This window comes from Onychostruthus taczanowskii, unplaced genomic scaffold, assembly GCF_017590055.1.
Source record: "Onychostruthus taczanowskii isolate IOZ18803 unplaced genomic scaffold, ASM1759005v1 scaffold12, whole genome shotgun sequence".
NCBI classification, from domain to species: domain Eukaryota; kingdom Metazoa; phylum Chordata; class Aves; order Passeriformes; family Passeridae; genus Onychostruthus; species Onychostruthus taczanowskii.
This window is the reverse complement of record NW_024498351.1, coordinates 3,681,044-3,703,532: the sequence shown is the minus strand read 5'-3', so window position 1 is coordinate 3,703,532 and position 22,489 is coordinate 3,681,044. Positions and strand designations below refer to the sequence as shown.

The 22,489-nt window shown below is 39.4% G+C and overlaps 1 protein-coding gene across 1 annotated transcript in view; it reads left to right on the top strand.

Moving 5' to 3' along the window:
• Positions 1-22,489, top strand: part of TNKS (tankyrase) — a 128,493-nt gene that overhangs the window by 15,376 nt on the left and 90,628 nt on the right. The window contains exon 3 of the mRNA XM_041395832.1: positions 12,758-12,853. Coding sequence (XP_041251766.1) covers positions 12,758-12,853 — 96 coding nt within the window. The remainder of the gene's footprint in view (positions 1-12,757; positions 12,854-22,489) is intronic.

Genomic DNA, 22,489 nt, shown 5'->3' with positions numbered 1-22,489 from the left:
TGAGAGGGAGGGGAAGAAGTTGCATATCATTCAGAACAGAGTAATGGAACAGATGGTCCTCTTTCAGACACTGAAACTGCTTTCAGATGTCCAGTATGAGTTTAGAATGGCTTTCTAAATATCTTGTAGAAATAATTAATGTTATGGGACAATGCTTCTGATTACTGTAGCAATATCTGCTTTTAGCTTCTCAGCGGAACCATGTGGTCCTTAATGCAATTCATACGTGGTTTAAAAACAATCTGTAGATATATGTGTAGATGTTAAAGGCACAAATGAGTGGAGCAAATTCTAGGAGAGGTCTCAGATGCTTTCTCAGGCTAATGGAAAACATTGATTAAAGTATTACTACAGGATATAAAAGTCTTTTAAAAATGTGTAGGCAAATAAATCTTTGTCATATAGTGAATAAAGTAAATGTATCTCTTTTTAATGATTTCGTTTTTATGTAAAGCAAGTGTGCAAAATAAACTGTGGGTTCTTGAAGCCTACTGGAAATACTGAGCTCTTGCCTCTTGTTCTGGGTGGTCTTCACTTCAGCTATTAGTGCAGCTAGGACTCCTGATTGATAAGCACAGTGTCCTGTAGTTAGTTGTTTCACCGTGTTTATACAAATGCAGCAGCAAGGCTGAGGTGTCTGATGTGAATCCTGCTATTCGTGCTGCTGTGTGTAGTCTTCATGTTCTGCTGATGACTTGTCCAAGCAAGCAATACTGAGCAGTTCTTGGTTAGGTACAGTACTCTCGACCTAACTATAGTATTGGATACTGAATGTATATGATGAGGGATGCAAGAACAACATTTTGTTTTTATATTCTTGTTTGGGGTGATACAAGGATAGCACAGGACATGGGTGACCCAGGAAAAGAGCTCACTCAGGCTGATGTAACATGCATTGTTCCCTAGTGTGACACCTGTAGCACTGATGATATCTCACCTGACAGACTGAGATTTTTACATTGTAGAATGTTTGCTTGTCAAGGACCTAATGCTAAATACACTAAGACTTGCACTGCTCTGTATCAATGGGCCATGCTGGTGAGCAGTTTCAGGGCTGCAGGAAAAAAGTGGATATAGCACTAGACTTGAAAAATTGACAGCAGTCTTACTGTTTTATTAATAATGTGATCTAAGATAGTTTCTGGGGAAATTTTACAATTCTGATACATGTAGTCATTTGTTACTAGAGCTCTAGGTCTGCTTGAACTTAGTATATTCTTAGCTTCCTCATTTTGGTTCATAAACAGAATTTTTGAGAACACTTGTGTCATCTGGCTAACCTGTGTCATCTGTAGCTTTAACCACATTTTCATGGATTGAACAACTTGTTATTCTTAAGATTTCATATGTCTACTTGTATCTCTTAAACATTTGATGGCTATGTTGTGGACTAATGATGAGTTTACAAAATTGACATAAGGTTCAAGTTTGTGCGAAGTATACAAAAGTTATTTTACATTTTGGGGCTTCTTTAATCTAAAAAGGTTCAGATATTAATCACATGAAAATATCTCTGTGTGTGTGCCATAGGGTGTGTGTCTAAGACACCATCTGTGTACTGTTGGACTTGTGTACTGTTGAAAGCTGGTAGGCACTGAAATTCACCTCTGGAAAAGGAGGAATGTGCTTGTGGAATGTGACAGTTATTCTGGGGTTTGGTAGTTGTTTTTTTTCCGCATCTTGTGCTCATCTCACTGAATGAGGGCATGAGAGCAGCTGCTAGGGTTTAAAGTCTGTTAATCTTTTTTCAGATGCTTTTCCATTTTGTAAAAATGGTAGATCCAGGACAGGTTCCCATAAGCTTTTAAGATCCCTTTGTTCATGTTGGTTCTCGGGTGTTAGATTTTGGTTCATTGGCAAATAGTGCCTTCTGATAGCCACACAGCTAATTTCATATGCAGTCTATAATTTGACTTCCACCAAGACATTTTTCCCCCTCAGACTTCCTTGGGAAGAAATGGTGAGCTTATGCAGGATATTGGAATTCATCTTTGGTTTCTCCTAACTCTCTTCAATTCCTTTTCCTCCTAGGATGTTCTTTGTTGACCTAATTTGCCTCAGTGACTGCTTTTGCTTTTCAAGGGCTTTGAAAGCAGGGCTCTTAATCTGTCAAGTGGGTTGTCAGGATTATAGCTGACATTTATTTGAATAAAACTTGAAGTAGAAAGGTGAATTTGTTCAGAGAAAAGTTAAATTGGGACCAAGAAATGAAGAATTGTCCTTAAAGCAGCTTTCAGCTTGGGATATGGGTGAAAACATAAATTGCTCAGACAGTAGGGCAGCAGTTCAGATTGCTAGCTGTTCAATATGGTATATTAAACCAATTGCTTGCAGCTTAAGTACTTGCACAATTTCTGCCTGCAAGAAAAGGGGTTGTGATTTCCTTGTCGCATAGCTAGTCCTCAGTCCATACCATCTGCAAATGAGCTCAAAGGTTTTTGTTAAGTTCTTTTTGGACCTCTTTTGATGAAAGGGTCTTCTGTTGCATTTTGCACACTTACAGTATACGTGTTCCAGATGACTACTCAAACACACTGAGATGTGGTTCTTAAGCCCCTTTGTGAAACGGCCACAGATCAAAATGTGGGAGGTTCCTTATGAATGCCAGGAAACACTTTTTGCCATCAGGACAGGTAATCACTGGTTGCCCAGAGAAGTTGTGGAATCTCCTTCCTTGGAAATACTGAAAAGCCATTTGGAGAGAGTCCTGGGTAACTGAGTCTGGGTGGCTCAGCTGCAGCAGGGAGGGTAATCTACAGAGGTCCCTTTGACCACAACTGTTCCATGATTCACTGTGATTCAGTGTTAGAGGAGTGCATGTGCATGGCTGCAGATAAATGGGATTAAATAAATGCTTAGTGTACTGCTGTCTTTCATTGCTTGTTAGCTCAATGAAAGGTTTTTTAGTTTTGTTATTCCTTTTTTTTTTTTTTTTCCTAGCTGAAGCTTCTAGAGTGCTTGCATTTTACTGGTTCATTGTGGAGCACCCAAAACTTCCTTTACACTACACAGCTTTTTGTGCAGATAGTGTTCCTGGGGGAAGTGTTTTGGAATGGCAGCACTGTCTCTTACATGATGTAAAAAAAACACAAACAAAAAAACTACAATTGAACTTAGGTTTTGAGGTGGCTTTCTAGAAGACTGCATTCTACATAATCTGCATATACTTTTGTTCTCACTCTTAGCTGGAATGGAAAATTTTAGCTTGAAAACTGTTACATCAGAAAAATTTAGTTTAGTTCATTAAGTCCAGGCAAGATTAAGGTTTTGAGTTGATGTTCATGTAGGCTGAGCAATCTACTCTGGCTCTTTCTCTGAGGGCAGAAGGATATTATGAGCCTCTGCTGTGCTGCCTACGGGCTCTGGAACCTTCTGCATGTTCTTTCTTTCTATGCATATTTAATCACAGGTAGGCAGAACTGGCATACCAGGGAGCAATTTTGTAGTGCTTCCTACATGCAGAGAACTAATCACAGTTAAAATCACAGAATGAGTAAGGTTGGTAAGGACCATTGGAGGTGATCCAGTCCAACTTCTCTACTCAAGCAGGATTCCCTAGAGCATGTTACTCAGGATTGTGTAACTCAGGATGTACTTACTTATGGGGCAAGACTCGAAGGCAATCACAGAGGGAGGAGAGAGCCTTTGAAAAAAGTATCTTCTACCCCTGCTCAAAGAGCTTTTTTTGTGGCAGTGATACTTGTGGTTTTGGTTGTTAGGTTCAGATCCCTTCCCCTTACCTTGCTTTGATTAGATAAATCTGATCTCTGGAACATCTTGTGCCAACTTAAGTCTAGAATGCATTGAAGTCCTGCAGTACACTGGGAAGTGAGGTTTATGGTATGTAGATAGAGACAGGAAGTCAGGTTGTCGTGCTAAGAGGTTGAAACTTCATTGAGCAAAGTCTGAAAGCACTTCTGGGGCAAACAATGAGTTTGGCTGAGACAGAAGAGTCTGACAGAAGAGTCTTTCTGAAAAATTAGGAGTTAAAATCAGTTAAGATCCTTTTCAAAGTGATGCTGTGTAATTTTTTTTTTTGGTCTAGATCTTTTTTCTCTTCAAAACAAACAAGCAAAAAGGTGGTACTGGGAGATCTTGTTCACGATGCTTCTTTGTTTTCTTACTGCTGCCTTGAAGCCTCTTTCTGTGAATTGCTCAAATAAGCTGAAGGAACCTGATCTCTAAGTGTTGTTTCCACTTAATATTTTACTGGGCCTCTGCTCAATTTGGTATTGCATCTTGTTACTGGAGGAACTAGTGCAGTTTCCACAGCATATGGAGTCATGAGAAGCTGCATTTCAAAGATCAGATCTGTGTCAATAAAGGGAGATACTTGATATGGCTGTCCTCTGACCCTGCTGGACCAAATGGGCATTTTAGCTGTAAAGCAAGAAATGCCTCTGCTAGGAGAGCCATATTCCGAGCTGTCTGTGTGTTGTCTTGTCTCACATACTGATGCCCTCAGCAGTTGCTGCAGTTATATATCTAATGACACGGTAACAGAAACATGCAGCTGGTGCTGTGTTTATCCGCATCGCGTCACATTTGGTCCAAATAGCATTTCTAAATGAGAGCTAGCTTTCTTTTATTTGAAAATGACCGTTTAACACCATCCATCTGTATACATTTTAAAACTGTGGATCTCCAGGAACTGGCCTGCAGGATTACAATCACAGAATGGTTTGGGTTGCAAGGGACCTTTAAAGATCATGTAGGCCATATCCCCTGCCATGGGGTGGGATAGTGTTCACCAGATCAGGTTGCTCAAAGCCCTGGGGAACTTGACCTTGAACACTTCCAGTGATGGGTATCCACAACTTCTCTGGATGTTCCAGCTTTGCAAGAGATTCAGTTGGATGACATCTCTAGCTTTTCTGATGGAATCATTTCATTGTGGGAGGCTACCAAATGAATCAGGCATGATCTGCTCTTTCTGTCTCTAAGCAGCTCCCTGTCTTCCACATGTTTTTATGTGTCTGCCAGGAGAATCTTCCATGATTTTACTGGATATGGAGTGAGGCTGCTTGATTGGTAGTTCCTGGGGTCTTCCATTTCACCTTTTTTCAAAATGCGTCTGACGTTTTCAGTCTGGGGATTTGCCGTACTGCTTGGATATGATTGAGAATTGCTTGGCCATTTCAACATCAGTCTATCCCTTCAGAACCCTGGGTTACATCTCACTGGGTCCTATGGACTGATGTACATTCAGATATTTCAAGTAGTCTTCAACCTGACCTTCACTTAGAGTGGAGAGAACTGCAGTCTACAGTCTCAACACTGAAGTTCAGGGAACTGAGAGATGTGGAAAGAGAGATTCATATTGAAAGCTGAAGTGAAAATCTGTTGAATAGCTCAGCCTTCTCCATATTGGTTTTCACTAGTTCTCATGTCTTACTTATCAAGAGGGGGTATGTTTACTTTAATCTTCCTTTTTCTAGCCAGTGTTCCTGTAGAACTGTGCATTTCCTTTTTACACTTTAGTTTGGTCAGGAGGTCCTTAGTTAGTCATGTTTATCTCCTGCTTCCCTTGCCTTTTTTCTTACACGTGGTAATTGAGAGCTCCTGGGCTCTATGAAAAATGTCCTTAAAGGGCTGCCAGTTCTGTTCGGCTCCATTGTCCTTGAGGGCAACTCCTGGGGGATCCCATCCATTAATTCAGTCAGCAGCTGAAAGTATGCTCTGAAAACTTGGAGTCCTTACTCCATTCTTCACCTGGTCTGCAAGGGTCTGCTGGACTGCTTGCAGTTTACTGTGCTGCTTTTCCAGCAGATGTCGGGGTGATTGGAGTTCCCCAGCAGGTTCAAAGCCTGCAAATATGCACCTACTGTAGCTGAAGGAGGGACTCGTTATCAACAAGCTTCCTTTGATGAGGTAGACTGTAATAAACACCAGCTGTGAGGTTTTGTTTGTTGGATTAGCCCCTAATTTTTACCCATAAGCTATCAACTTTTGAATTGCTGTTTTTCCAAGGCAGCTCTCTAGAGTCAATGCTTTTTTCTTGTTGTTGTTGTTTTTCTTGGAGGGCAGCCACCTGCTTGCTTTTCCTTCTTGCTTGTGACTTCTGAAAATTTTCCAGTTGTCTATTGCAGCATTCCAGTCGTGTGGTCCTTTGCATGATGTTTCAGTGATAGAGGTTAGATTGTACCTTCCTAGCTGCCGAGTGGCTTCCAGCGCCTCCTGTTTGCTGCCCAAGCATTGGTATGGAGACAGTTTAGCTGGGTCACTGACCTTACACCTTCTTAGAGGACCATGCCATAATTCCTCTGAGGCATTTCACAGGTGTTTCCCTCCTAGTTCCTAATATATCAGCAGTCCCTGACTTTTCTCTGTTGCTCAGAACTTTATCACTTTTTCTTGGCTACTTGTCTGCTGCTTCCTCCTTCTGTCAGAGCTCTTGTTTCTGTCTAGGCTATTGGGAAGACCACCTAATTCCCTTTAAAATTTTTGGTTTCAACATTGTGGAGCCTAACATTGCTTTTGTAAGCTTCTGCTTCATACTACTGTAGTCGGTGTATTTGTCTCTTGTTCTGTCTAGCCCCAACAAAGAACAAAACCAACATGCTGGTTCATTGGGAACAAACCCATGTCTGGGATAAAGGGAAACTGGAATGCCCCTGAACAAGGGAAGTAGAGGAGGCAAAATGATGGGAAGCGCTAACTGACCCAGCAGGACTTTGGCTGGTAACGTTAGATATACTCTAAACTAGAAACACAAAATTACTCTCTTCAACTCTAGTCACCGGCATGTGTCCCTGTGCTGTCCTTGTTGGTGCCAACCACAGCATGTCATGTTGTTGCATGAGGATTGGGCAAGAGATTGCTTCTCTGATCTGCCTTGTTGTTTGCAGCCACAGCCCCCCTAAGCTGGGTGGGCAGCACAGGGCTAGGTGTGGCAATTCTGCCAGTGTGGTCTAGGTGAAACAGGTTGCCCAGAGAGGTTGTGAAAGTTTCCTTCTCTGGAGATATTCAAAAGCCTTCTGGACACTTCTGTCCCTGATCTGCCACCAGGTTATCATGTCTTCTTGCCAATGATCTACCTGCAGTATTTCCAGATATGTCTGGTTATTGCCTCTATCCTATCCTGACTCTGAATATGTGCCTTGGTGTGCTTAGCCTTTCTGCTCCTTAATCTTCTCTTCATTCAATTTTTATGGCATTCACTGTAGATGGGCAGTCAAGAGCTCTCTCTCCTTTTTTTCCAACTCCTCTTGACTGAGCTGGCAGTGGTGTTTGAGGCTGTGGATGTCATCAGGTCCAGCAGAGATACTTAAATCCTTGGAGCTCTGTGCAGCCTCTGTAGTGATACTGTGTCTCATGTTTTTTCCTTGCAGTTCCAGTGTCTGATGAGTACTACACCTTGTTTCTCCATGATACAGACAAGCCTGGTTTGCTTACAGAGGTGGAAGTTAATCTGTGATACAGTGGTGGTTGATGTTATTAGCCATATCTTATGTATTCAGTTTTATAAAGCTAAGAGTAGGGTGCTACATTTTTTGTTATATACAGTTATTTAGCAGAAAGGCTTATGTATCTGGTAGCTTGCCAAAATGGAATTATTGGCTCTAAATCACAGAAGTATAATACCTAGGCAAGAAACTGGTGTTCTTGTAACATGAGAAAAGCTTCATAACTTTAGTGGTTTGATTGACATGCACTGGTAGTTTGATTTACATGTACTGGTAGTTGGGGGAGAAGATGCCTTTATCAATGGCTGAGAAAAGTTGATACTTTGGATTCCAGTATGTTGTCTAGATGTTTTCAGAATGTGGAGGTAAATAAGCATGTTATGTTTCTTGTTAGCTTGGAAACATCCTACACAAGACTTAGACTGAGAGGTGTGTGTGTTCCTTGGACCTAAAGTTAGTGAGAGACTGACCAGCTCTAGAGGTGTCACTTAGAGAAGTGGAAGATAGTGCCTGTGTTGTAAATCAAAAAGAGACCTTTTTCTTAGGCTGTATCCTCTGTGCCTTGGTTCCTCGGGAGTAAGTAGATAAAGCCCAAGTAATATAGTTTGAAAAGAACCTTTGGAGATCATCTCCAGAATTTGAAAAGGGGGAAGAATGAATATATAGTAAAGCTGGGGTAGCTGGAAGGGATGCCAAGCGCAAGGCAGTAGGACAGTGATAAAAAACTGATGGGGAGTGAGTAGGCAATGGTAGAGCTGTGAGCAACTCTTGAAATATAATTAAAAGCAGCTTGCAGTACAGATACTTCTGGGAGGTCTGCCTGTAGTTCTTGCATTTTTCACTCAACAGTCAAAAATTTGGATGTACCTTTTTTTTTTGTATTTGCATGCATCTGATTTGAAACCAAATGTGAACTTTTCCATCAGCATTCCTGTAGGGTTAGTCAGGAAGCTGTAGGTTTTGAGCCTAGAGAAGTCATATCTGAACAATACTGATCTTTGTGCTAATATGAACAAACAAATGTATTTTTATCCCTATTCTATTTCCACTGTATTTATGTCTTTCAGTTAAAAGTGTTTTCATTTGGTGCACTTTCAACTGTGGGAGTAAGAAGCAGGAAGGACTAAGTACCTGGGTGATGGTTTCTGTGTAGACAAACTTCCTTCCCCCCACCCCAGTAAAAACAACACTTGTTGCTTGTTGATAGCTACCAGGGAAGTTTTTGCCATACCTTGTTGGTGAAAATGTAAAGGTTGAAACGAACAAAAGTAAAAATGTTTGTTCTTGCCAGCCAAGTGAGGTTGTGCTGGTTAACTTCACAGTTCAATATACCTATGCCAGGAGGTGTGGGCTAGCTGTGTCATTTAAGGAGTCATCCTGCTGTAGTGAGTTGACAGTAATGTGAAATAATTAGTAGTTGTAGTATATGCTCTATGCAATCCAGTATATTTTTTAAAAATGTAGTAAGACTTGTGGCCTTTCTTTTCTCTAATACTGATCTGATATAAGAGCAATGTAATTAAATAAGGTATTTCAGATAGTATGTGAAAATCAGAACCTGAAGTATTTTAGCAGTTGCAGTGAGGGTAAAAAATATAATTCCAGACCAGTCTATGTTTGTACTATAGTTAATGTTACAGGGTTTTGACATCTATATGCAATATGAAGATTCAGTAAAAAGACCTTCTTTATACTGTTTGTACAATATGGTCTGTAGAAAAGGCAGGGATAGTCTGTTAATGGTATTACTAGGTTATTAAGGGCACTGCCTCCAGTACAGAAAAATAATCCACCCCAATGTCCCCATTGTCCAGAGGAAATAAACCAGCAGATCCAAGTATGCTACTTAACAAAGTTTCAGGAGTTCATTTTTGTGCAGAACATCCTTAAAAATCAAGGACTAACTCTGTTCCTTCCAGAACTGGAACAGAAGTTTCTTGATAGAAACTTATTTCCACATTCCCTTTTCAGGCTCCTCAGAAACCACCCTCTAAAACTGGTGTGCAATGTTTGAAATCCAAAATAGCTACAATTATCAAGAATAGCTTGTTCTGTTGTGTTTCTTTATAGAGGGAATTGGTTTTTTTTCCCCACAGAGGAGATCTATCTTGACATTTTTACACATCCCTGGTGTATTAAAAAGGAAATCTAGAGAGACACAGTGTGTCTAGATCTCAAATGCCCTGTTGTTAGAAGAGACTTTGTCGTGGGCTAAAGTGTCAAAGGTTTTGAACATGCAGGAGAACATTCAATTAGAAGGTACCTGGGGTTTGTCAGGTACTGAAGTACAGCTGTGTTATACTGGTAGACTAAAGACCAAATGCTGGATTTCTCTTGTTAGTTCCTGTTGATGACAACATTGCTCACTGGGATATCTTTTTGTGAGATTATGTACCTTAAAGGTGTGGAGATGTTAGAAGAAAATAGTCAATAGAGGAAATATAATAATAAGATGGCCTTTGTGACCCATTTGCTTTCTTTGTTCATATGCATTCTAATGCAGTCTTTATTTATATAATTGGTTTCTTTTTCCAAGATGCCATTGCCTTAATTCCATGGTATAGATGTGTTTCTAGGACTGAATAAAGTCAGTATCTGCAGGACCATACCCCTGGCTGTTGGAGAAGCTGGAAGATGAGTGGGATGAATGATTGCAGAGACAAGAAGGATGAGTCTTACGGTTACAGCAATTGAATTCTGATAGGTTATTTTTCTGAACCTCATTTGGCCATTTTAAATTTGTGTTCCACAGGCAGTCAATAGTTCTGGAGTTTGCAGACAACCAGCTTAAGCTCAGTTAGTAAATTTTTAATGTATTTGCCTAAATTTTAAAAAGCCTAAAAACTGGACACAGAAATTTTATGTTGTAAGCCTTGGCCAAATTCTTCATGGTTCATTAGCATGACTGAACAGGTTAGATACACTGCATAATCCTTTGTCATTTTACCAGGAGAGAAGCTGGAAGCAGTAGTGTGTGTCGTCATCTGTGTGTGCCAGCAGAAGTAGCAGGGAAGCACTCTGGATTGGTTTGCATAGAATGGAAGAATCAAGACACTTGAAAATGGGCTTCTGTTTTTACACTGAGCTCAGGCAGTTGTATATGCCTTTGAGAGTTCTACATCTGTTACCTGGCATTTTCTAAAGTCACCTTTCTTGCCCTAACCTGCCTCAATTTGGCATCACATGCTAATCCAAACCTCTGAAGGGGTCAGATCCCAATCATTCCTCTCTCTTGGTCTTTCTTCATGGACTTTTTTTCTGGGTTATCTTTTCCCCTGCCACATCTTCTTTTTCAGTTTTCTCCCCTAGCTCTTTGTCTGAGGCTTTTTGCCATGTGAATCCTTTGTTGCCTTCTGGTCTGGTCAGTGCTGTGTTTTGGTATTTTGTACTGCCTGCTTTCTCTTGATAGACAATTAGTTGCTGGTAATGTCTTTCAGGCTACTACTCCTACGCTGGAGCCTCTTGGGACAAATGGCTTCCCTCTTCCCAGGTATAGAGTCACTAACAGGGTCCAAGGGAGGAGAGATGGGACATACAGAATCTGTCTCTCCATACTCAGTTCCTATACTGCCTCTCATGTTTAAAAAAATCTGCAAAAGGTCTTGTTTGCCTGTTCCTACTGGAATGTGCCTGAGTGGCTTGAGAGGCTGGCTCAGTCTCAAACCTGTCCCTGAGTAAGATCTCTCAGTGGGTGGTGTGGGTGGTAGCATGTATGGCACAGATGGTCTCTGTAGGTGCTAGATCCTGACAACATTCAGTGAGCACGTGCTAGCTGGTTTTTTTCTCTCCTCCCCCCCCCCCCCCCCCCCAACAAAAGAAGTTTAGGTTTTTTCATAGGCTTCCTACTTGAGTCTTCTTTCAAAAATATCAGGCAGTTGTGCCTTCATATCAAAGCGTAAGATAAGTCAATTTACTTCACTGAAGCGCCAGACTTCTGCAAAAATTCAGCTTGGGGGCAAGCATGTAACATTGCACCCTGTAAGTTAAAATACATGACGTTTGGCAATGTTTAAAGAATTTGAAGTCAGAAATGTATATGAAATGAAAAGAGGTTTGAATAAAAACAATACTACCAGTTAAATTTTTAATTTAGGAAAAAGGTTTTCTGAAAAGTGTTTCCTGGTTCAATTTTTTTTTTAAATATATATGTGTGTGTTTATATATATATATATATATATGTATATACGCAGTATCAGTAATTAGTTTTGTCCTGAATTGAATTATGTTTCTTCTGGAGACTTCTGTGTGTGAAGTATTTTGTACCCTTAGTTACAAAAACTGTTTGCAACTATTTCTTTGTCTTGACTTCTTCAGTCCAGCTGTATCTCAACAAATGTTGTTACATGAGCAACTATAAATGTCAGCTGTTTTTTATTACTCATCGCCTTGACCTGAGTTTCTGTATACTGTTCTGTTATTCACGCCTGTTCAAAATAAGTGTGTTGCTCTGAATTTGTAATATGTTGTGCTTATTTTGCATGACATTTGGGGCCTTTTTATGACGCCTCTGTTCCCGTGGGCTTTGTTTTCCAGTTCTGTACAAAATGTCTTGGTGGTGATCTGTATTGCATTATGTTGTTTCTGATCAGAAGAGTTCACAGGTGAAATACTGGGATTTTTTTAAATCAGCTTTTCTAGTTGACAGTTTACTGTATCAATGCCTTCCTAGTCTTATGGTTGTATATTGTATTCAAAGTGTTTTTATGTAACTTGAACTTTCATGTGTTTATAGGCTTAGTAGGGAAAAGAAATACCAGTGAGTATAACAACCTCTGAGCATGCAGTCTGCAGGGTACCAGGTTACAAATCTCACCCTATTTGTAACACTTCTTGAAGGTGAGCTGATATGCCATGGTTAAGGTTTCCTATGCGAGTGATGAGCCACTGAAAGGCTGGAGTATTGCTGACTTACAGAGGCGGGGTAACTTGGAATATTCAGCTGGAAAAGGAGCAGGAGTGTTAACAAGCAGCCGTAGTGGTAGTAAAGGCAGAAGCAGGTTCCACAGCAGACTTCCCAGTGTGAGTCAGTGAATGCACAGCATACCAGCTAGCTGTCAGGAGGAACCCAAACCTGACTATTGCAAGAGAGTCGGGGTTCATGTTTGTCATGCAAAGTCATGTGGTCTTACTATATCTTAACTTGCCAACTTAACCTTAGTCCAGAGAAGAGCCTTTGCTGCAGTGCTTAACAAAAAAAAAAAAAAAAGGAGAGAGAGGGAGAAAAAACAGAAGGAAAAATAAAGAAAATTGTGCAATGTTTGTTTATGCCTTCATCATGCCAAGGAGACACTTAACAGTAAATAACCTGTGTATACCTGAGGTAAGATACTGTTTCTGCTTTCCCTGCACAGTGCTGCTGCAGCACGGAGCTGATCCAAACATTCGGAACACCGATGGGAAATCTGCACTGGATCTGGCAGACCCTTCAGCAAAAGCTGTACTCACGGGTAAGATGCATACATCTTTCAGCACTGTAACCTGAGTTTATTTTGTCTGTATAAGTTCAGCATCAGAAGAGCCTTCTGCCTTTCCAGATTTTCTGTTGTGTAAGACCATTTTAAAAACTGGTTTTTTACCAGACTTCATGTTGATGTAATTGTTGTTAATCTGCTGTGCTGCTATAGGTTTGCTTATTCTACTTATGCTAATGCTGTAATTTTCTGTTACAATATCATTTATTATTTACTGTATTTCTCTGGATTTTTTCTTTTTAATTGATACCCAATAGACAGACTGAACAGGATCCCCCTAGCCCCTGAAAAAAAATAGGAAAAAAATCAGGTCAATTGTTTTAAGACCTTCACTGTTAGGCAAGCAAGGACGTTTGTGTAACTATAAAAGTACCTGTGATCTGAAAGACAACCTGCTACTGATTGCAGAGATCAATACTTAGGTTAGATTTTGCTGCAGATTCACATGCTATGCTTTCCTTCCTCTTCCTTGTTTGTCATATTGGGTTGAACCCTTTCTCATCTACCAGTTTTTTCCCTTTTTAGGAGCTGTTAGCTACAAAACAATGTTTCATGAAAATATCCTACAGATATAACTTGGTTTTTACAGAGCTTTGATTCTTTTATAATAGAAATTTACTGTTGTGGCATACCAGTGAGTATGAAAAGTATAATATAGTTGCCTGTCAAATTGGTATCAAGAAATACATGGTCCTCTGTGCTGATTTTGTCATCTAGGAAATAATGCTTAAAACAAAGTATTATTGGATTTTAAAATATATACAATTAGATTTATAGAAAGGGATTCAGCAGCTGAGGTTCATTTAAAGGAATAGCTGTTTTTCTTTTGCCTTTATTTCTCCTATTGTCTCTCTCTTTTTATTGACAGCTTAATTTATAGGTTATGTGCTCTGAAACACCCATATTCTTTCTTCAGATTATGTTCAGAGCATACCAGCTCCCTTCACTTTGTCAAGAACATTTCCTCATCATCTTTCTTCAGTGCACTGAGTGCTATACATAATTATCTACAGCGCTGCAGTGATTTGAGAGTGCCTTTGGAACAGTGTACTTTAAATACATATGATTTACTTTAATTACTCTGTGTCAAATTTAAACACATTCCTACAGTGTTAACACTAATGTTAGCTGTGCTAAGCAGGTTAATCTGACTTTTGGCTGTTATGTGTACATTGTACAGATGCTGAAGATAGGGCAACAGGGAGTCAATGTTCCTCAGAAGTGTTAAAGGATATATGCCATTTACTTGTGGGGAACTTGACATACCTACAGTTTGGGGGTTACAAGCCCCAAGCTGCTCTTCAGGCTACGCATCTTCAGAGGATAGTAGAAGATTAGAAAAGTCTGTGACCTCATGTCTGCTCCACTGATTTCTCTGGGCACTGGATCACCTTGTGCTTTAGGCAGAGGAGAGGGCAATGTGTCATAGCAGACAAGTGGAGCTGAATTCGAAGCAGCCCTCTGAGAACATCCTGTGAAATGCAGCCAGCCCCTGTCTCTGAGCTCACCCCTAGTGCCTCACACACAACATCAGTGACTGAAGCCATCTGCAGCCAGTGAATGTTACCAGGTTGTGCATGGAGACACACTTGGTGCTGTAAACATGTTGAGTTGTTCATAAGAAAGCATCAATTTGGTATGTGTTTGTTCTTCCCAGCAAGAAAATCAGCTTTTGTTTTATCAGCTTTGTCCTCAAGGTGGCTCTTGGCTACACAGGGCTCTGTGCTGTGTACCTGAGTTCCAGGCTGTGCAAACAGGGCTGTAGCTGCCATGTGATGTGCAATAACTGAAAAATCTAACACTGGAGATGTCATTTAAATGGATCTATTAAGAGCTGTATTTTTCTGGGTGTTGCCCTGTTTTATACTATCTCTGTTAGGCTGCTATTTCTCATGCATTTTCCATATGCTGTTACCTTCAGGTCTTGCTTCATCCCTCTGGAAGAAGGAGGCTTAAGGGATTTCTTAGGATCTATCTGACTGGGGATAATCTTTAGCTACAGCAATGCTTTGCAATTAGGTGCATCAGAACTTAAAGGTATTACTGGATTAAGGATGAGGAGGATATATTAACTTGATTTTCAGTATTTAGTATTGAATGGTGGGGTTTTAGGAATGCTCATATTTAGAGCTTTTGGAAGTGGAGCACAGTCTGTAATTTTTTACTGTATTTGCATCTTTTAGCAGCATGCATGTCAAGGCTGCTCTCATTGCTATTTTTGATTCCTTTTTGTATGTGTGTCTATCATAGATTGTCCTGGGTTGGAAGGGGCCTTAAAGACCATCTAGTTCCAACCCCCCTGCTGTGGACAGGAGGCACCTTTAATTAAACCAGGCTGCTCAGAGCTCCATTGTCACTCCATCCAACCTGGCCTTAAATACCTCCATGCATGGGGCATCCACAGCTTCTCTGGACAACCTGTTCCAGTTTCACAGTAAAGAATTTCTTCTTAACATCCAGCTTAAACCTACCCTCTTTCAGTTTGAATCCACTTCCCCTTGTCCTATGCCTACACTCTCTTGTAAGAGGTCTCTCACCATCTTGTAGGCTCCCTTCAGGTACTAGAAGTCCACAATTAAGTCACCCCAAAGCTTTCTCTTCTCCAGGCTGAAGTGTTCCAGTTCTCTCAGCCTTTCCTCATAGGAATCATGGTAGATCATATGTCCATAATAGACTTTTCCACACTGCTGCTGTATTGGTTGTTGAAGAACACGGGTTCTTCTCAAACCTTTTTTAACCAAGTATTTGCATAGGTTCGTGCATCTGAGTTAATTGCTTTGTGAATGAACTGTGATTACAGTGTCCCTTTGACCTCCAACACAGCGAAAGTAAACAGAAAACTTGCTGGTAATTGATTAAACCTTTTCAATTTGACAAAGAATTCTCTGTGTTTTAAAAGGGAAATTCCTGCTGCATTAAAGCCTTTCTGCTGTTCTGGCAGCAAATGCTCAATTCACAATGACTTGTTCTTTTCTGTTTTCCAGACTAGAATAATGTATACTCTCCTTTTCACCTAGATTGCAGAAAGGACATGTAATGCAGTAGTTTCTGGAATGACTTCCAGCCATTTTCCTGCAACATCCTCTTAAAATATGTGTTTTATAAGCATACATAATGCAGATGAAAGTCTAATATTTTGATGGAAATGGACTTCGAAAATTTCTTTGTACAATAAAGGAAATTATATAGAAATTAAAGACCCACTACCATCTTCTTAAAAAAAAAGTTACATAATTGAGCAATCTACTTTTTACTACCTGGAAAGTAGCCTATTTTCCTCATTTTGCAGGATAGGCAGCATTTGTGTGAACCAAGCACTTCATGTTTGAGAGGGTGAATATTTTGTTTCCTCTTACTTAGCATCCCATACTGTTCCTGAATCATGTTGTCAGGAAAAGGGTTATAATCCTCTTTTTCTCTAGGCTGAAGTGGTATTACAGGCTCCAAAAACATATCACATCTAAGGACATCCAAGAACTGCTAAATACACCAGATTAATATCCTACTTTTTTTTTTTTTTTAATTGTCTTTGGGATGTGTGGTTTCTGAGCTGGGAACTCATCTTTGTTGCCATCCATAACAGTGTGGCACTCCCATCGAAAACAGGGCCTTTGGGAGCTTTTGCACTGCTGGTCATATTAGTCTTCATTATTTTCTTACCCTGACTGTTGCCTCTTTAAAGATTAACATCCTTTTATATCTTCCCTGTACAGTATATGACGAGCCAACACTATTGTTAATTATGTGAATGATATTTTCGTTTGGTTTTTTTTTTTCCACACAGTGATGCTTTCTTGCCACTTATCCCTCATATTATCTGCTATTCAGAAATGCTTTCTTTGTGTGAATAGTTTTCTTTGTACTTGAGCAGTTTCCAAAGGAGCTGTTAGCAGGAGGTGAAGGCATTTTTGTTGGATAATATATTTTTGTCTGCTTCATTCCAGTGTTTTGTGGGGTTGGTTTTTGTTGGTTTCAAGGATTACTCCCTTGAAAAAGATCAAAATGAAAAAATCTGAAAACTGCTCCATCTCTAGATTAAAGGAAGATTTCTTAGTTAAGAAATAATGTCTTGTTTGTTAATAGAATCAATTTTCAAAGTTAAACAAGACTCTGATCTTCCTGCTTACTATGGAAATAATGTCTTTCACAAACAAAGTTCTTTAGGTCCTATTGAGCGTTTCTCACTTGAGTTCTTTGGAGGTGAAGGACAGCTTGATGAGTGAAAATATAGCTGGGCTGAGGTTACTAGAGGTGTTAATGAGGATCCATGTTTTCATCTATTTGTCATGTCAACTTTTTAATTTAAGCAGGAAGCATAGTTCATGCATTGAAATATATTTGCACAATTCTTTTTGAAGTGGGCTGCCATTTCTGTGTAATTTGCCTGCAAGGAAGAGAAAAATCTGATTTTTCATTGCAATAAGTTTACTGAATTTCAGAGAATGGAAAATGAATTTTAGGTACAACTTACCATTTTAAAAATAGCAGTAAGAGAAGAAATTTTAGTTTGTTAATTTTGTTTTCCTGTGACACCTTTACAGCTTGACTGTCTCAAATCCTGAACTATTTCCTTTTGGGTTGGTGTTACTTCCTTCTAAGTACTTTTAGGGTATTGAAGGCCTTCCAGAGAGGCACTAGCACTTCATATTGGGAGGTGCTAACCTCCTGCTTTCCTTTAATTGATCTAGTCCTTACGTGGTATGTACTAAATCAGATAATTTGGACAAGGTTTAGCTTCTGTCTTTACAAAACTGTATAATAAACATCAGTACAAAAGAAAAAGTGATTTCATGGTAAGGAGGGCAGATGCTGCTAGAATGGTTTGGGCCACCCGCTTGTCCAGGCCCTTGTCCTCTGTGTCAGTAACGCTGGATCTGCTGCCTTACAGAAAAGAGCAAGAAATCCCGCGGTTGAGGAAATATTGTTGACCTGCAGAAAACATTCACCTTATTTCATATAAGCTGTTGGTGCTCATCTTGAAGCAAGAGGTCTGAAGAGCCTTTTCCAGAACTTGTTTCAGCTTTGAATGTATGTTTTTGTGATTGTTACTTGTTTAGCATTCAGGTAGGTTTACTCTTCCTTTTTTCCAAGACCTAAGAGGAGGAAATAAACCGTAGTTCACTGGTATGAATGCCATATGATGATTTTACATTTGGAGTCCATGGTAGTTTGTTACACTTAGTTCCTGGAGCATTATGAGCAATATCAGCTTTCCTTTGGGAATGCTGGAGCCATTGCTTTTCCAGTCTTTGGAAAGATATGGGAAAAAGGTACCTGTGGCACAGACCTGGAACATAAAGTCTGCCATTTTGGTGGCCCTAGTCTAGCAGCTCTAGTTCTATAGATTTTAAATTTTGTTTCATGTTTTTTAGATAATATTATAATGATAACTGTCTTGATGTATTTATAAATGTATAGTTTCCACTTTCCTCTTTGAAGAAAGTACACAGGTTGCTTATCAAGCCAGGAATTAAATGCCATCTTCTCCCAGTTATGGCATGGTAACATTTCAGTTCTAAAACTGAAAAGAAACAGTTTGCTGTTTTTTCTCATTGAGAGAAACATGGAAGAAACAGTCCTCTCTTTGTTCTAGACATTGTGCCATACTTGGTGTGCCCTTCTGCTATATTTCATCTTCGAGAAGAGCAGTTCTTGGTCTTTAGAATGTGGACATACGAAGTTTCTCCTCAGGGAAAAGGAAGTTGTGCTTTGGCAGTACTGCTGGAATTGCCGATTCTCCTTCTGCTTTACAGCACTGCATTATTATTTCAAGATAATGTATCTTGATTTGAGCACTGTGCTCTGGGACAGCATCCCATTGACTTCTGGAGGGATGATTTAATAGCTTTCATGGCATTTTGTTATTCCAGGTTTTATTCAGGCTAAGTTTGTTTTTTATTACCTCTCTGATTGCAGAAGAGCTAAATGGTTTATGGGAGCCTCTAAAGCAATTCCGAATTCTGAAGTTTGTGGTTTATATTCCAGTATAATTCTAGGTGATTTATATTATGCATGCTGTGTTTATTACTTTGTCACTTCTCCATTTTGTTGCTCATTCCCTCGGTTTCTTCTAGGTCCTTCTAGCTTCTGCTGTTTTTTGTCGGGTAATTAAATAATTTAAATATTTCCTTCACTGTGGTAGGTTATTTAACACAAGTTGCAGTGTATTTTATCCTAAAGGAAACAAGTTATACTAGCTTTTAAGTGTCTGAACTATTTTGGTTCTGATTCCATAAATGAGCAATTTCTTTAATCTCTTACTGAGGGACTTGTGCAAGGATTTGTGTGAGCTGATGTGTATGTTCTGCTGCCTAAAGTCCGTTTCCATGCCTTAATGTGCTTAGATTTCTTCCTACTGTAACTTCAGCTCTGGATGCTTGTTTCATAGGGCTTAATTTTAGGATAACTAGAGTTTCTCTCTTTCCTTCTGCTCCATGTTTTAGAGTCAAGTGCTATTATCCTTATCTTGTGTTTAAGCTTAGATGTGTATCTTGAAGTGGCTTCTTTGGAATGTGGGTGTCAGCCTAGATTCAGCAACTTTTCATTCTTTGTAACCTCAATTTAGGCAAGGAGTTAAAAGTCTGTAGTCTGTTGTGTAGGTAGTCAAGTAAGAAGAGGCACTGTGGGATTTAGGATTGGTGCTTTTATGAAAAGCATGGTTTTGATTTACACCATCCCCCTGGCAAGAATTTTCACTCTTCTTTTCTTTTTACTGTTATAACAGTTCAGTAGTATTTACTCTTCAAATGGAATCAAACTCTAAAGTAGCCAGAGGAACAAATGATCTTTTCAGAGTTTTCACAGAACACCTAAATCAGGTGTTTTGGTTTTGTGTTTCTCAGTTCTGCTGTTATATAGAGTTGTGGAAGCTTGGAAAGCTTTCGAAAACCTAATGTACAGAAATTTATTTAGCCTATACTTCATATTGTAATTTTACAACATCAAACTGAAAAAAAGCATTTCTTCCCAGGGTTTATTGTTATTCATATGGACAGAGTAACAAGTAAGATCTCCATAGCTTGTAAGTAAAGAATACAACATATATTTTTCATGCTGCCCGAGGAAAAATAATAGTAGAGATGTGTAAGAAACCTTTCTGTTTCCATAGTGCATCAGAGCATGCTTCTTTTTGTTGCTTTGCCTTAAGCACTGACCTATGTTATATTTTATTGATTTTTTTTTCTTCTCTAAGTGTTGATTAGGTAATTTAGTTTGTTGCTAAGTTTAAGCTTTGTTTGTTGGTTTTTTTTTTCATATTCTATGGTGTATCTATTTCTGTAATCCATTTCTGATTTTCATAGCAATTTCTGCCAGTCTTAAGACCAAATACAGTTTTGATCTCTACTACATTTTTCCATTGTCCATGGATAACCTTCCTGGATTATTGTACCAAAATGGCCTTTTCACACTGTATACTGCATGTGATAATAAGCCAGGTGCAGTGGTAAGAATTGAGTGGATAGAGAATGTTGTGTCATACAGCTACTCATTTATTTAGTTCTGTTTGTTAGTAGGCAAGTCATGCTGCTGCAGTTTTAACTGTTTTAATGTAGTTTTTGTGTGTGCTTGATTCTAATATGTAATTTAGCCTGTAAGCAAGCATAGAATTCTTAGGAAAGAATTTTTAGCTAGCAGGACAATTCCTGCATACAAAAGCTCCCATTGCTTTTATATCCCATACTGTAGCTTCTAGAACAGTCTTTGATACTTGTTTTCTTTGTTTAAATATTGAAAGCGATGAGCCAGTCACAGCTGAAATCTGTGGAGTTTGAACTCATGCACAAAACATTTAAGTTGGTGTTTTTCCAGGTTTAACAGATGAATCTAAAAGAATGTTAATGTTGCATAAGGAAAATATATGGACTAGGAAATGGGAGAGGAAGACAGTCTTAATTTTGCCTTTTTATGCATGTGTTAGGACACAGCCTGCTTATAAGATTGCATACTGTTCCCCACTGCCTCATTCAACAGGATGGATGACTGTGCTCTGGGGATGAATCAAGACTGCACAGTGTGGCTGTGCTGGGCACTCTTTCTGTACACAGCTGCTGCACCAGATTTGTTGTGGTGACAGTGAGTGTGTTCTTGCCACCTGAGAGGTGCTCCTGCTGTCATGAGGAATGGGCACAGGATGCAATTCAAGTTCTCTGCAGCACAGGGCACTGTGTTGGGTCAGAAACTGTGTGTCCCCTTTAACTTCACTACACATGTGCTTGATGTAATTTAAGTTCAAGTATAGGACTTTGCCAAGGAGTTAATACTCTTGAAATTTCAAGGGACTTGAAATTCTTTTGCAGATCAGACAATTTGTACTGAAGACTGTAACAGTGCTCTGTGGGTTTGTTTGAAGCTCTTTGCAACTTCCATGCCCCAGGTTTTGTATTGCTCTTTTGCTGGGCTTGAAGCACACCATGTGTATTTGTCTTGGATATCCCATTTCACCTTAGGATGCTCTGTCATAAAATGATTGCTGATGGGCACTGGATTCTGCTGCTAAGTTGCTCCTTCCAGCAGTTTCTGTGTGGTTTCCCATTTATAAATAAAGCAGGTGTCCTGCAGAGAAGATTTAGTTTGTTGTGCTGTCCTTATTCATGATACTGAATGCAGAGTGTCAGTCAGGATCCTGTGAAAGTGGTATGGTCATAGTGGAATACACATACAGACAGGATGAGTTTAGCATGCGTGGAAAGTCAACCAGATATTGGAGGGGAATGTGTTTTAATATAAATGGATTCCCATAGCATCACCTTCTTTAGACTTTACCCAGCACTCTCCTTTATTCCTGTCCCTTATTTGTGTAGGTATCTACTCGCTTTTCCCTGGATCTGTGCATTCCTAGCAGTAGTCTTCAACAGTTTAGACATATGGGCTTGGATTATCAGGTTGGCCATACTAGGCATTTCTTCTAAGTTTGGAATGTGGCAGAACTCTTGGATCAATCAAGTCTCTCTTCTAAAATACCTAGATAGTAAAGTTTCTTCTCAAAGAGAGTAGAAGAGTTCTATATTGTACTCAAATACATAAAAAAATTATGTATGAGCTTTGTGGACAGCACAAACACTCTTTGTCTTACAGATGTGGTGAATTTATAATTTAAAAAGAAGCTAGATTGAGATAAGCAAGAATTTCAGCCTGAAGGATTCAAAGTTGGCAGCATTATGATTGGGAACTAGTCTTTAAATAACAGTTGTTAAGTAACCTTTAGTTTCCTAGCAGCTATCACAAATGCTACCAGCTCTGTCTACAATTGATTTATTGTAAAGAGTCATTTCTTGAGTGAAGTTTGTTTTGCTTTCATGTGATGCTGAGCTTAGACCACCTACCTTGAAGTCTTTCAAAATTAATTGGCATAGAGAACTTTTATAATTGTAGAAATATGTAATGGAAATGGAATTGACCTGACTTAATTGATGAGATGATCTGATTCAGCAGGCTCAGATGCAGTTTATATTTCATATGGCCGTGGGTTAGATATTTCTTTGATATACAAAACTTCCCAGAGATGAAGGAGGTAGGAGAAGCTTATTCTTAGTTATGTTACTTACACTATCACATAGGCCAAGCACCACAGGTCTGATGTTCGTCTTTTGTGCCATGACACGAGCTCGGTGT